The following is a 16,047-nucleotide window of genomic DNA, read 5'->3' as shown; positions in this document are numbered from 1 at the left end:
AATTGAAGAAAGGGGGTAGGGTCAAGGAATCAAGAACTTAAGATCCGAGTTCGGTACCGATATGGCCCATTGACAATCCCAACTGACTTACACTAATAGGAAATTTTTGTGCAAAATTTCAAGCGCCTAGCTTTACTCCTTCGAAAGTTTGCGTGCCTTCGACAGAAATACAGACGGACATGCTTAAATCGACTCAGAATGTTGCAAGAATCAATTAAATATTGTACTTTGTTGGGTCTTAGATCAATATTTCCATGTGTTACAAACGGAATGACAAAATTAGTATACCCCCATACTAACGTGTAGGGTATAAAAACAGATGAGAACGTCACGCCATAGCTACAATCATAGTAAAGAGTCAAATTTAATAACACAAATGTACGAATGACTGCACTCAGCAGTTTTGTACAAAAATTTCTCCCACAATGTCTTTGGCAGTCTTCACTTTAGCAAATTAAATTCAATTTGCTTCGAGTATGATTTTTTAAAACAAAAAATCCAATTTTTGTATCCACATTAACTGTCATGGGAACTGAGGGGGGGGGGGGGGGGGGGGGGGGGGGGGGGGGGAAGCATTAGCGAATAGGGAATATGGAAATCACTTTTTGAATAACTAATACGCACTTTTAATCGTAATAGTGAATGAAGCTGCCAACTAAAATGGAAAATGAAAATGCAAAATTAAAATTGACTTCCATAGTTGTAATTTTCTTGCGAAAATTCAAAACAATAAGAAAAAAGCTCAACAACATTGGTACATAAAATAAATTTTTAATCAAAACTTCTTTACGAGAGTGTATAGTCAGCATAGCATATTGCTCGGAGTTTTGATACCTGGAAAGGAAGCAAAGTCAAATAGTATTATACGATTCTGACATTCATATTTGAGTTCAAGTGTCGGGAGGCATCTTCAGCCTTTAATAACCTCAAAAGACCTATGAGTATGCCAACAAGATTCATAACTGCATCTTGACCTCAAGTTAGCTACAACACCAGGTAACCGAATTTCTATAACCACTTGACACTTAAAAGAAGGCAAGGCATCATATCTGCTTTTCAAGTGATACGAGCCTTTGAGATACCTCTCAGTTAGTTCTAAACTTAGAAGCTTTTTTCCACACTTCACTTGAAAATTATATCCTTTACTTGAGCATGAGCATATTGCATGCCTTTTATTACTACACTCTGTGAAATCTCTATTCCCGCTTCAACGCTTTGCAAAACTTTGGAGTTTCAAGTTCGTTAACGCATCCGTTTCCGCTTATTTGATTTTATATCCAACTTTCTAAGGAATCTTTCTAGGGAATCTGAACTCATTGCCTGTCTTTAAGAGCCAAAATGCAAGCGTGCAATAATAATTTAGGGTGCAAAAGGAAATCTCTAGCATTATGGCATGGGTTTGGCGTAACCCCTCCATGAAATGAAAGAATGTTGATGACGTTGACTTTCTTGGTTATTGTTCAGTCACTTTTTCCTTTGTGTTTGTTGTTGTTGTTGTTGTTGCTGTTTGTGTTGTTTTAAAAGTTTTTAAGCTTTGGTGTGCCATAGCAACAAAAAAGGGGTTAAAACGACATCACAGACAATGCCATAGCAATTGCAATTGAGCTCACGTGACTGGAATTTTGAACTGCACAAATTTAACAAAACTTTGTAGTTTTTCGTCTTCTTTTGTTGTTTGCTTTTTCTTCTTATTGCCATCACTTAGTTTTCTATTTTTATTTTTTTAATTTTCTTTTTCATTCCTTCCACTGAGATTCATTGTTAAGTTTTGCTTGTGTCTCGCTTTTCTAGCTTTTGCCCCTTTTGAAAACTTCCACGAAGAAACTTCAAAGCTATATACAATGCACCGAGTGTATGAAACCCCTTAACTTTGAACGTTGAAATTATACGAAAATTTGTTTCGATGAGGCTACACCATTTCCTGGAAAAAAAACGTACGTTTTAATCTTTTCTGAAACTTAAAGTATGAACTCAACGATTTTGGGAAAACATTTTTATAATACTGTGCAGGCAAAATTGAACCAAAAACAAGTCAAAGTACATCCGAGCCGAAAGTTATATACCCTCCACTATGGATCGCATTTGCCAAGTTTTTTGGCCGACATTTCAAATTTCAACCAAATGGCATAAGAATTGCGTCCTATAGTGGCTCAAGAAATAAAATTGGGAGATCTGTTTATATGGGAGCTAATAGTCGAACTTGGCCTACTCCGCTGCGCCTTCTTTAACTCTCTAATATTTTTTTAGGGTGGGGACACTTCGCCCTGAATGCGGATATCGAATTCGTAACATTGTAGCCCATGATGCTGAACGCGTTCGTATCCTGGCGAGAACATCAGACAAAGCGGTGGTTATCTCCTCTTAATGTTGACGACATTTGCGAGGTACAATGCCATGCATGGTCATTGAAAATATTTTCCCCAAAGAGGTGTCGCACTGCGGGACACCGTTCGGACTCGGCTATAAAAAAAGGTCCCTTATCATAGAATTTAAACTTGAATCGCAAAGCAGAAGCTTGCCTCTGCTCGGTTCCTGGTGTTTTTAAAAATTAGGGTAATGAGAAGTTCTTTTTAGGAGAGGGATGGCACCTCAGACATTTCGACCCAAATATAGGTATCAAATTCGTGCTGCACTCCCAAATCCCTTTAATTGGAACCCCATATTGCCATGGCCGATAAATATGAACCGTTTGGAGGGTATTTTGGGGCTAGGACGGCCACCGGCACTTTGCACTGAAAATAGATATCAAATTCGTTTTTTATTCCCAGCGGAAATGAAATCCAATTTAGGGGGTGCTTTAGGGCGTACCCCAAAACAATTGGCTTCAAAATTGGATATCAAATTTGTTTTCTACTTTCAGATATCTTTCATTTGAGTCCCATATTGTCATAATGGGTCAAATAACCCATTTGACATATCTTTAGAAGGAAAAGCGCCACCTAGACTTGAACGCCATTTTTAATGTCATATTCGTAATCTACTCCCAAATACCTTTCATTCGAGTCCCATATAGCCATGGTCGGCTAATATGCCCATTTGGGGGTATTTGGGGGTGGGCGACCTCCCATTACTTGGACCTAATGTTTTATGCCATATTTGTAATCTACTACTTAATACTTTTCATTTGAGTCTCAAATTGACATGAACTTCGAATATATCTGTTTAGAGGAGTTTTGTGGTTGGGGGGGGGGGGGGGCGTTGGGTACTTGGACCCAAAATTTTAATACCATATAGGTTTTCTGGTCTCCAATATCTTTCATTTGATACCCTTAAAGTGCCCATCGGACCATTTTCGGATATGGGTGGCGTTTTTGTGGTAAGGGGGAGGGTCCGCCTCCACCCGATATCTAAAAACAAACGTACACAATCTATGAAAATTTTAAGAAAATCGGTTCAGCCAAGTATCATATAGTCCTAAAGGGTCTAATGGCGTTTTTGAGGGGTTGCGTGACCCCTTATACTTCGATCGGTTTGTGTACGCCAGATTCGAAATCTTCTCCCGAATACCTTTCATTTAAGCCCCATATTGAAATGAAAGTCCAATATGTCTGTTTAGGGGAGTTTTGGGGTTTGGGGCGATGGGTACTTAAACTCAAATTTTAATACCATATTCTACTCTCCAATACCTTTCATTTGATACCTATATTGTTCCGATCGGTCCACTTTTTAGTTTGGGTTGTATTTTTGGCATAAGGGGGAGGGTCCGTCCCCCCTTCCGATATCGCAAAATTATATAGCCTATGTTTCCTTCAGACCAACTTACACAACATGCGAAAATTTCGAGAATATCGGTTCTGCTGTTTTCTTTCTATACGCAACAAACAAACCGAGTCCCATATATCCGTGATTGGCTAATGTGCCCATTTTCGGCGTTTTTGTGGTGGTAGGGTGACCCCCTATATTTCACTTCATACCAGATTCGTTATCTACTCCTACATACTTTTCATTTGATACCCATATTGTCTTTATCGATCCACTTTTGTTTTTGGGTGGTGTTTTTGGTGGTGTAACGGTGGAGGTTCCGCCCCCTTCCGTTTTCAATAAATATAAAGCCTATTCCTACTTCCTAACAATATTCGTAATCTACTCCCGTTTGCCTTTCATTTGAGTCCCATATTGTCATAATAGTCAAATAATCAAATAAACCTATTTTTTATGGGTTTTGGGGCTGGGGCGGCCCCCCAGGTACTTGGACCCAACTTTTCTTATGGAATTCGTACTTGAATACCTTTCATTTCAGAAATATAATCGGGAGATTGGTATATATTGGAGCTATACCATGTCGCGAACCGATTTGGGCCGCAGTTATTGATGGTCAAACCAAAACAGTTCATGCAAAATCTTAGGCAAATCTCATAATAATTGCGCCCTCTATCGGCTCAAGAAGTCAACATCCGAGATCTATTTTTTTTTGGAGCTATATCAATTTTTTCAACAAATTTCAACCATACTTAGCACAGTTGTTATTAGAAGTTAGAAAAAAAAAGCTTCATGCAAGAACTCAGCCAAATCACATAATAATTGCGCCCTCTATCGGTTCAAGCAGTCAAGATACGAAATCGGTTTATGTGAGAGCTATATCAGGTTATGAACCGATTCGATCCATACCTGGTACTTGGTGGTGGTGGTCAAACCAAAACACTTCATGCAAAATTTCAGCCAAATCAGATAAGAATTGCGCCATCTAGCGGCTCAATAAATCAAGATCCGAGATCGGTTTATATTGGAGCCATGTCAGATTATGAAACGATTTCGACCATACTTGGTTTAATTGTTGGAATTCATAAAAAAACACCTCTTGCAAAATTTCAGCCAAATCGAATAATAATTGCGCCCTCCAGAGGCTCAGAAAGTCCAATATGGACCGACTTCTACCATACTTGGTTTGAATTATGGAGATCATAGTAGATGTCAATGAGCAAAATTTCAGCGAAATCGGATAATAATTGAACCGTTAGCGGCTCAAGATGTACAGATATTTAATATTAATATAGGTCATTGGGAATTGAAAATAGCCATATCGGTTCAGATTTAGATATAGCTCCCATATAAATCGATCTCCCTATTTGACTTCTTGAACCCACGGAATGAATTTTTGCCCGATATGGCTAAAATTTTCATGCAGTGTTCTGTTATGACCTCTAGCAACTGTGGTAAGTACGGCTCAATCTATCTTTAACCTGATATATTGCTCCCATATACTCTCTAGCTCCCATATAAACCGTTTTCCCGATTTGACTTCTTGAGCCCTAACAAGCCGCAAATTTTGACCAATTTGGCTGAAATTTTGCATATAGTGTTCTGTTATTGCTTTCAATACCTGTGTCAAGTACGGTCTAAATCAGTCTATATAATAGCTCCATTATAAACCGATCTCCCGATTTGACTTCTTGAGCCCCTGGACTCCGCAATTTTTGTCCGATTTTTGTATGTGATGTTCTGTTACGACTTCCAACCACTGTGCCAAGTACTGTCCGAATCGGTCTATAACCTGATACAGCTCCCATATAAACCGGTCTCTCGATCATCCTTGTTAGGATCCTAGAGGCTTTAATTTTTGCTGGTTTGCCTGAAGTTTGGTATGTAGAATAAAATTATGCACTTCAAAAAAATTTATTTTGTATGAATTTTAAGCAGAATCCATTTTGGTAAAATTCGAAGATTAGTCATAACAAGTAAGAGCGTGCTAAGTTTGTCCAAGCCGAATCTTGGGTACCCATCACTATGGATTCCCCTATGAATGTACCCTTATTAACTTAGTTTGTATTTGAATTATTTTGGTCTCAAGAGGTCATATCGGGATATGGGTACTTTAGATTTTGTGCCAGAATTCATCCAAATCATGTGAAAATTTAGGCGTCTAGAAGCTCAAGAAGTCAAATTTGGGGATCGGTTTATATGGGGGCAATATCTGTTTGTAGATTGATTCGGATCATACTTGGCATGGATATTGAAAGTCACAACTTTTAGACCAATTCGGATTATACTTGCCATAAATGTTGGAAGTCAAAATACAATTCTTTGTTCCAAATTTTAGCCAAATCGGATGATGCTTTTTGCGGTTCAAGAAGTCAAATCCGGGGATGGGTTTATATGGGGGTTATTTCTGCTTATTGACCTATTCGTACCATATTTGGAAATCATAGCTCATGTCTTTGATGTTGGAAGTCATAATACAAGTCTTTGTTCCAAATTTCAGCAAGATTGGATGATAATTGAGGCTGATAGAGGCTCAAGAAATCAAATTCGGAATCGGGCTAGACCCAGGTGTCTCAATGTTAACCCAGAGAAGACTGAAATATGCCTCTTCACGAGGAAGACGAAGGTGGATCAATTTGACGCACCACGTTTTCCCAACAAAAAGATTTCAATATCTGACAAATTCAAATATTAAGGAGTGATCTTGGACGAGAAACTTTATTGGAAGTGTCAAATTCAGATGTTAGGCAATGTGTAGGCTCGAAATGGGTCCTGAATGCGAGGATAGGAAACTGGCTCTACGGCAGCGTGATTAGCCCTATACTTACTTATGCCACAGTAGTTTGGAGAACTGCTATGAAGAAACAGTGCAACATTAGGATAATAAAACAGGTTCAGAGAATATGTTGTCTTGGCATTGACGAAGCGATGAGGACCACACCCACTAGGGCGCTGGAGACTATTCTAAATAGCCATTTCATTGACATACAGATTAAGTGTGAGGTAGCCACTGCGCTATGAGACTTAAGGCGACGGGAGAATGGATTGAGGATTGGAGCAGCTCATACCTTACTTTAATTTACTTTAATTGGCTACGACAGAATATTTGTTCCACTAGCCGAACGTAGAACTGCGTTCCAAGCGCCTCGATCTTCTGCGCTCATTCTAAGATCTCTGACATCAAGTTTCGAGGTGTCTCCCACCACTTGATCTTTCCATCGGCCTTTTGGTCTTCCCGGTTTGCGTGTACCACCGTGTTTGCCTTCAAAAGACTTCTTTGCTGGAGCTTCTTCATCCATTCTGACAACATGACCTAGCCAACGCAGCCGTTGTATTTTGATGCGTGTAACTATGCTATCATCGTCATACAGCTTGTGGTTCATACGTCGCCTATATTCTCCATTATCGCAAACTGGTCCATATAGTTTATGAAGAATCATTCTCTCAAATACTCCAAGCACTGCCTCATCTGCTTTTACAAGTACCCATGCTTCAAAACCATATAACAGCACGGGTAGGTGGCCTTATAACAGCACGGGTTGGTGGTCTCTCCGTCGAGAGGTGGACTTGTTTCTAAACTGCTTACTTTGTCCAAAGCAGCATCTGTCTGGAGCTGCTCATACCATCGCGGTATAATTGAGCCGACGATAGTAAACCTGGAATAAAGAGAAGACGTTTCGGATCGGATACCTGAGACGACACAGTCTTGGACTGACAGATTCCTAGAATTGCCATTGGAAAGATCTTGTTTCCCGAATGGATCAAAGCGATGCGTGAAGTGGTGTGGTGCTTACGCGAGGACGTCGAGTATGAACATTCTTACGGATAGTAAAATGGCCATAAGGGCAATAACAACCAGGACGGTAAGGTCACGAACAGTCTTTTAGTGTAAGATGGAGATTAACGCCTTCTCTGAGGATGGCACAATCCGCATCGATTGGGTGCCGTGTCATAGCGGAGTAAGGGAGAATAAAAGAGCAGACGATTTGGCAGTGAAGGCCAGAGGACTGCCGTCAATAAACTTGGTTAACCCAAAGCATTTCGAATCGACGCAGTCCGAGTTAACGGCGTGGTCGACGAACGCGCAGGTTACACTGTGGAACAGCGAAACGCTGGGTAGGATGACGAAAATCCTATGGGGAAATTCGGATCGTAAAAAGACGAGTCTATTACTGAATGGAAGTAAAAATGAGGTCAGTATGACTTTCGGTATCAAAACGCCCGCACAACAAGTCGATTTCTCGCATAGGTGTATGTCCACACTGGCATGGCGCGGATTATTATCCGCACCCTCTTTTCTACCTAATCTAAACTAACCTATCGTGGATATTCGAAGTCATATCAAATTCGAAGTGCAAATTTCAACAATTGAGGTTTTCAGGGGCTCAAGAGATCAAATCGGGGGAGAGGTTTATATGAGAGCTATATCCGGCTATACGCCGACATGGACAATATTTAGCACCATCTCAAAAATCAAAGACCTAGGGGTTCGAATGTAGGCCCAGAGATAACCCAGAGAAGAAAAGAGCTGTCTGTTTTCGAGGAAGACGGGCATATGCTACCTCAGCATAGTGATATCTTTATCTGACAAGGTCAAACATTTGGAAGTGATCTTGGGTAGGAAATTGAACTAGAAATGCCACATCCAGGATCATGCAGAGAACGCTCACAGATGTTGGGCACTATGTAGAGGGGCCAAATGGCCCTTCAAGTGCGCGATTAGACATATTCCAACTTCGCTGGTTAGAACATACTTTCCAGTCATTGTGTCAGTCCGATCGGAAAACTAGCTGACACACTGAAGGTTGTAAGTAATGACTTCTGGAGAAGCTGAGAGGTACGTCGAGGAAGAAGAGACTGTATAAACTAAGCTTACATGTCGATAGTGACATGCCCACAAATTTCAATTTCCCTGAAATGTGTTAGGTAGATCCTGGTCTCGTAAGCTCGTCTGCTTTAGAATTCCCAGGAATATCTCTTCGACCCTGCACCCAGAATAGGTGAATTTTGAACTGTTCATCCATCTCGTTGATGGACAATGACAGCATAGCGGTAGACCTCTTCAAGTCTAGATTAGGCCACATAAGGAATTAGGAATGCTCACAGCCCCCTCTTTATGACCGTTTATCATTTGTTGTCCTTCTGGCCTGGTCCTGAAAACTTAGCTTATATATCGCTAGAGGCATACCCACAGATTCCAGTGTCCCTGGAGTGTGTAAGGTAGTTCCTAGTCCTAGCAAGCTCACCCGCTTTACAATTACCTGCGATATCTCTATGACCCGGCACTCAGATAATGTGAATATTGAACGGTTCAACCTTCTCGTTGAGAGATCTGCGACAGTCGAGGGCGGTTTTTGTGTTCAGAAATACTTTCACCAGGGATTTAATGGCTGCCTGGCTGTCTGAGAAGATTTTTATACCAAACGTCGTTATGAGGCATTAGATGTAGCATTAAATTCAGTGCATCAAATAATGTCGTCATCGAGCCATCCTCTGGATCCGGTTGAGTATTAAACAGTAGACGGACTTTTGAAGTGCCGTTTACCAGACCACAACACCACATAGCATTACATAGCGCGGGCTTTACCCCCAGCTTTTGCCAATGGCTCTCTTGCAGGTGTATAGGCCAAGAGCTGCCTTTCTTTTTGCCCTTTCTAAAATATTGGAATTGAGGTTCAATTTCCTGTCCAGCAAAACACCCAGGTATTTTGCGCTTTCTGTAAATGGAACATTATCTCCTCCCAAGGAGACAGGTGCCACTGTAGACAACTTGTATATCCTGCTGAAAAGAACTACTTCTGTTTTGAACTGAACAGCTAGACCACTTGAATATCTGAAGAATATCTCTAAGAGTACTGGAAAATTTTTCATTAACCGCAATTGCCACGTCATCAGCATACGCTACCATTTTTACACCTTTTTCATGTAGAGACAATAATATATTGTAAATGGCTATTTTCCAAAATAGAGGAGACAGTACACCTCCCTGTGGTGTTCCTCTGCTGATTTATCTTTTTTCATCTTGTGCTTAAACTTGACTTGGACAGAACTCTTTGATATGGGGGTAGTTTGCCCCTTTTCCCTAAAGTAATGTTCATGGGCAAATTTGCAATTTATTTTTTTTCAAGGCAGGTGAGTTAGGATTATTAATGGATGAAATCAGTCGATGTTTCGATATAGCTCTCATAAAAGACGGTCCTTCGATTTTACTTCTCAAGACTCTCGGGGCACAATTCTTATCCGATTTGGCGAAATTTTTGCACTACGACTTCTGCTATGGTTTTCAATACATATCCCAAGTAAAGTTCGAATCGGTTTAGCTCCCATATGAACCGATCTCCCGATTTTTCTTCTTCAGCCTATAAAGAGTACCATTCTTATCCCATTGGGCTAAAATTATGCACTATGAGTATGGTCTGAGTCAGTCTATAACCTGATATAAGTTCTATAGAAATCGCTCTCGTGATTTGACATATAGAGCATCTACATGAAGCAATTCTTATTCAAATGTTTAAAAAAATACATTTGGACTGCTTTTTAAGACCTCATAATCCTCATTTAATTTTTGCATATAAAGAAAAACCACCAAAAATAATTTGAAAAATGCGATCCATGGTGGTGGGTATATACACAAGATTTGGCCCAACCACTTTTCCCTAAAAGAATTAACTACAGCTTTCTCAAATGGAAATTGTGTATGCTAGGACAAAAATTAGTTTAGGTTCCCGCTTATGGCTCACATTCGAATCGGTGCAACTATAAAAGCCAAGTTATGTTAAAAGGAAACAGATTGGGTAGCATCTATGTTACATACCCTTACTTTAGGGTTATGTCTAGCTGTATCCTCCAAGGAGAAATCCTAAGGGCACCTAACATCCTTTTGTCATTGTCGTGTTGCGTTTGTTTGTTCTTTTTCTTTGGCATTGTTGTGCGCAAAGATTAACAATGTCACTGACATTGTGTGGTCAATTGACATTTATTTCATTGTGGATGACAATCACACATCCACACGACCACATCTAAGAATGGAACCTAGAACGCTAAAGGCCACCCTGCCACCCTGACCATGGCAGGGCAGCTTATGGCCTTGCATGGCTACATCCTTTTGAGTGGCAGTTTGGTGCGAGTTTGAAACGAGATTTTTAAGACAAACAATACAATTTCATGGATGCATTGTATCTTGTTATGGTAACCTCGTCCTCGTCGTTGTTTTTACTTCATATTTTTTGCGAGAATTTGCTTTTGTGGAGTTGTAATAAAGTTGCTTTGGTTTTTTCTATGCAGGGTCAAAGTTGCTTTCAGTTTTTTTTTTTTTTAAATTTTTTTTTCTATTTTTCATTTCTAAATCTTTAGATGTGAAAAGAAAATGGAACTTCATGAAATGAAAACGGTTGACCATTTGTTGAAAAGTATCTTGAGAGAGGTACAAGATACAATTGTGGTCGTATTTAGTTTGGTACACCATAAGATAGTGGGGTAAAAAATGCCTATTTGTGATTTAAGGCTAGTTGATCATTCAGATTTTTACACCAAGTTTCGTGAAGTACTTATTTACTTGAGGGATGCTTGTAGAAAACAATCCTTGTTGCGTTCTATGAGAAGTATTACAAAATAAAATCTAAAGTATCAGTAGTCTATGCCAAAGCAATGTCTGGGGTCCACCTCATCCCCAAAATCCCCCCAAAACGGGCATGTCGACCGATTGGTACAATATGGCCTTAGATGAAAGGTTTTGAGGGTATTTTGCGTTTGGAATGGCCCCCTTATTCTTTGCCCACAATTTGTATGTCAGAGAAGTACGAAATATCGTTCATTTAAATTCCCTATGGTACCGGTTGGTACATATACCCGTTTGGGGTGTTCACAACCTCCGCTTTGTGATCATTTATCATCCGTTTTCCTTCAGGCCTGATCCTGAAAACTTAGCTTACATATGGCCAGAGGCATACCCACAGATTCCAATTCCCCTGGAATGTGTAAAGTGGTTCCTTGTCTCGCAAACTCGTCCGGTTTACAATTTCTTGGGATATTTCTGTGGCCCGGCACACAGAACAAGTCAATTTTGAACTAATCAGCCATCTCGTTAAGAGATCTGCGACAGTCAAGGGCGGTTTTTGAATTCAGAAATACCTTCTCCAGGGACTTAGGAGCTGCCCGGCTGTCTGAGAAGATATTTATTCAAATCGTCGTTATGACATTATATCTAAGCCAAACCGCCACTGCTTTAATTGCAAGGATTTTCGCTTGATACAAATTGCAGTGGTCATTAACCTTCTCGATATGACCATTATAGGTTCTTTAGAATGTACCTCAAAGCCTGATCGTCTAGTTAGGAACCATCCGTATAGAAGTCTATGTAACTTCTGTTACCCGGGATATCGTAGTTCCAATCGGTTCTATTAGGAATATTGGTACAGTACTTTTTATCAAAAATATGGCTTAGGCAATGTGTAGTCCACACTGCCTGGAACGTCGGGCATTTTATCAAGTATACCATAATGTCCCCAGCCATTACATGACCATGACTCAGACTCACAGCAATTTGTCTAGCCACAGAGTCCAGAGCCATTAGGTGTTGCATGAAATTCAGTGCAACAGATGGCGTAGTCCTCGATGCGGCTGTGATCAGCCATCCTTTAAATCCGGCTGACTATTAAACAGTAGGAGGACTTTTGAGGAGCCGTCCACCAGACCACAACACCATATAGCATTATAGGTGTGACAACTGCAGTATATACCCAGTGTATAACACGCCCCGCCGGTTTTAGCTCCCCCAACTTCTTTTGTAGATGTATAGGACATGAGTTGCCTTTCTTGCCCTTTCCAAAATGTTTGATTTGAAGTTCAGTTTCTTGTTCAACAAAACACCCAGGTATTTTGCGCCTTCAGTAAATGGAACATTCTCGCCTTCCTTGGAGACAGGTGTCATTGTAGGTGACTCTTCTGCTGAACAAAAATACTTATATTTTACACGGATTTACACATAGACCACTTTCGGTAGCGTCAATAAACTTGTTTAACCCGAAGCGTTTAGGGTTGACGTAGTCCGAGTTATCGGATGGGCGACGAATGCGCGTGCAAACCTACGGAACAGCGTAACAATCGGTAGGACGGCGAAAATCCCATGGGGGGATCCAAATCGTGAGAAGACGACTCTATTGCTGAAAGAAAGTAAGAAGGAGGTTAGTATAGCTATTGGTATCATGACGGGACACATTGGACTACGAGCTTACTTATGTAAAATTGGTGCAGCAAGTGATAGCAGGTGTAGGCCATGCGGGGAAGATGATGAGACGTTGGAGCATTTCCTTTGTCATAGCCCGGCTTTCGCGTCTAACATATAACGATATAACGGCACTTAGGTAGAGACACAATACCAGACATGACCCAACTTAGGGGAGTGGCATATAAAACAGTTAAGGATTTTGTAAGTAGCACGGAATTCCTAACTTAGATATTCTTTTTCGAGGTTACTTTTCTTTAATTTTTGTTTGTTTCTCTTTCGAGACGAGCTCCATAATCGAAGATGCAAATGAAAAAGTAAAGCCAAAGATAGCAACACACACCAACCCCTATGGGACACGTTTTGTCTTTGGTTAGAAGACTTTTCAACCATATTAGGTGTGATGGCTTCATGGGCCGTGCGTTGGTATGTTGTAGTTGAATCGTATTAATAGCGAAAACTCATCTATGATACAATTACCACATTTACAACGCTCGACAACGCTGTCTACTAGCTGTACTTTTCCCAATGCATGTATTTTTGAGTAATGACAGACATTCCTTCTGTGACAAATTACACTTCTTCGGTACTACATATGATTTTGTGCATCTGTTGGAAATTGTATTGAAGGCTTCGAACGCTAAGACAACGGCAATGGCTCTCGCTGCTGCTCCGCGTGCCCAGGTTCGAGTCCCGGCCGGGCTCTGCCGAATTTTTAATTTTTCAAGTTTTTTGCCTGTTAGGGCGAAAATCATTTAATTTTACAATTCTTGTTTGTTTCTCTTTCGAGACGAGCTCTATGATCGGAAATGCACTTTTATTTTTATGTATTTAGAGCGCACAACTAGCCGATTACTGGCTTAGGTGTATGTCCATAGTGGCATGGGGCGGATTAATATCTGCACCCACTTTTCAACCTAACCTAACCTATTACTGTTTGAACATATTTGCTATGCTCGTAATTTGATACGGATTGTTTAATAACCCATCTGAAAACAGCCCCCGAGGTCCATCAAAATTGGTTCTGACTTTGTCCTTATAGGGTAGGTATGGGGTATTATAAAATCGGCACCGCCCGTTTTTTGCCTTCCCTTACTTGTTTAAGTCTATGCAAATTTGCCCATGAACATGCCATTAAGGAACTGTGGTAAACTTCTCGCAAATCAAGGCGTGCAGTCCGATTCAATGATAAGGGACCTCCTTTTTATAGCCGAGTACGAACGGCGTGCCGCAGAGCGACATCTCTTTGGGGAGAAGTTTTAACATGGCAAAGTTCCTCGCAAATATCGCCAACATTAGAAGGGGATAACCACCGCTGAAAAATTTTCTGATGTTTCTGCCAGGATTCAAACCCAGGCTTTCAGCGTCATAGGCGGACATGCCAATCTCTGCGCTACGGTGGTCTCCGGTGGTTTAAGTCTATTTTCACCAAAAATTCCATACATTGTCATACACGCTTCATATTCCTTTTATGCGTGCCCATCTAGGATACCATCAATGACCGTTGTTCTTTTTATTTCACTCGCCACTACCATCTGTTTGGAAAATTGCAATTGCAATTGAGCTGAAGTCCAAAACCAAGGCGAAAGGAAAAAAAAACATAAAAGCTAATTCGTAATCGTTTCGTTTTAGTGCAGACTCTCTTAATAAGATAGAGACAAGCGAAATAAAAATGACCATCATTGTTGGCGTTATTTTTGTTGTTTTGTTATTTGTTCTTTTGTTTAAGCATTTCTTAAAAATAGCATCTAATCAACAAAATGTCTTTCAAGATTAAGGCGTCCTTAGACCGAGTGGACTGGACTGTATTGCGAAGATGGTCAAGTGGAGAGGACGAGACAGAGGAAATGGGACACCAGCGCATAAGCAGTTTTTCTTAGAAGTCATGAGGACAAGACAAAACACAAAAGTAAAATTATAAAGCTGCATTTTTTGTAAATGAGAGTGTTAAAAGAAGGAATTTATTTCCTAGGGGGGAGAGATTGCTAAATATAAAAAGGAATTTAAGAATGCATGTTAAATTCAAATTGAGATGTGTACATTAAAAATATTTTAGAGACGAATTCCCTTAAATTGGAAACCAAATCGTTATACAACAGTAGGACACTTAAATGGGTTTTAATGGTAAACTGCAATGCTATGGAGGCCACCGTGGCGCAGAGGTTAGCATGTCCGCCTATGAACCTGAACGTCTGGGTTCAAAACCAGGCGAGACCATGAGAAAAAAATTTTCACCGGCGGTTTTCCTCTCCTAATGCTGGCAACATTTGCATAGCATTGCAAAAATGCAAATTTTGCCCATGAACATTCCACTAAGGAACAGGAGGAAACTTCTCACATATCAATAAGTGTAGTCCGATTCAAGTTTTTAAGCTCAATGATAAGGGACCTAATTTTTATAGCGGAGTCCGAACGGCGTTCCGCAGTGCGACACCTCTTTGGAGACAAGTTTTACATGGCATTATACCCCACAAATGTTGCCAGCATTAGGAGGAGGAGTCTCGCCAGAATTCGAACCCAGACATTCAGCGTCATAGGCGGACATGCTGACCTCTGCGCTACGGTGGCCTCCCATATAGGTCAAATCACAATAGGAAGCATCAATAATTCTCCCTACCAAGTCTTCTTATTTTCGCTTTACCAATAGATAATTGTAAGCAATTGATGTTTTGTTTTCTTTTATAATTTTTGTAACTTTAATTTAACTTAAATCTATGATCACTAATTAAAGTTTTTTTTTCACTGATTTCTTTAAGGTTCGCATTTCACTACTTGGCCAAAGAATTGTATGCCCTCCTTATTGGTTATCATGAATAGGAAAGGATGACTTATATCCACTACTTTGGGAACTATTCTCAAATCCGAATAGGCATTCCAAAACAGGACATCTAAAAAACAAATCAAAGGTATTGTATTAGAATCATATTTATTAACTCATATTTGTGTAGATACACTCAACGAAATTTGTTATTCAAAATACCAAAAAAGTTTGTTAAAATAGCATCGTTTATCTGCAGAAAATGGAAATGGAAAGCAGACATGGCAGTGTTTATAGCATGAATGTATAGTTTAGATATTTTTGTTATAAACACTTTCTGTGAAAAATTTAATACCTCAAATTCTGT

At 40.1% G+C, this 16,047-nt stretch overlaps 1 protein-coding gene across 2 annotated transcripts in view; it reads right to left on the bottom strand.

Moving 5' to 3' along the window:
- The window catches only part of LOC106092351 (ovalbumin), a 56,150-nt gene that overhangs the window by 35,125 nt on the left and 4,978 nt on the right, over positions 1-16,047 (bottom strand). Inside the window, exon 4 of one of the 2 annotated variants that reach the window (XM_013259185.2) lies at positions 15,584-15,810. The exons of the other annotated variant lie outside the window; for it this stretch is intronic. Within the exon in view, the coding sequence (XP_013114639.2) occupies positions 15,674-15,810 (137 nt within the window). The 3' untranslated portion in view covers positions 15,584-15,673. Of the gene's footprint in view, positions 1-15,583; positions 15,811-16,047 lie in introns of those variants that run through there. 2 annotated transcript variants of the gene reach the window in all.

The sequence above is a fragment of the Stomoxys calcitrans genome, chromosome 5 (genome assembly GCF_963082655.1).
Source record: "Stomoxys calcitrans chromosome 5, idStoCalc2.1, whole genome shotgun sequence".
NCBI classification, from domain to species: domain Eukaryota; kingdom Metazoa; phylum Arthropoda; class Insecta; order Diptera; family Muscidae; genus Stomoxys; species Stomoxys calcitrans.
The sequence above is the reverse complement of the archived record's forward strand: the minus strand, read 5'-3'. Positions and strand labels throughout refer to the sequence as shown.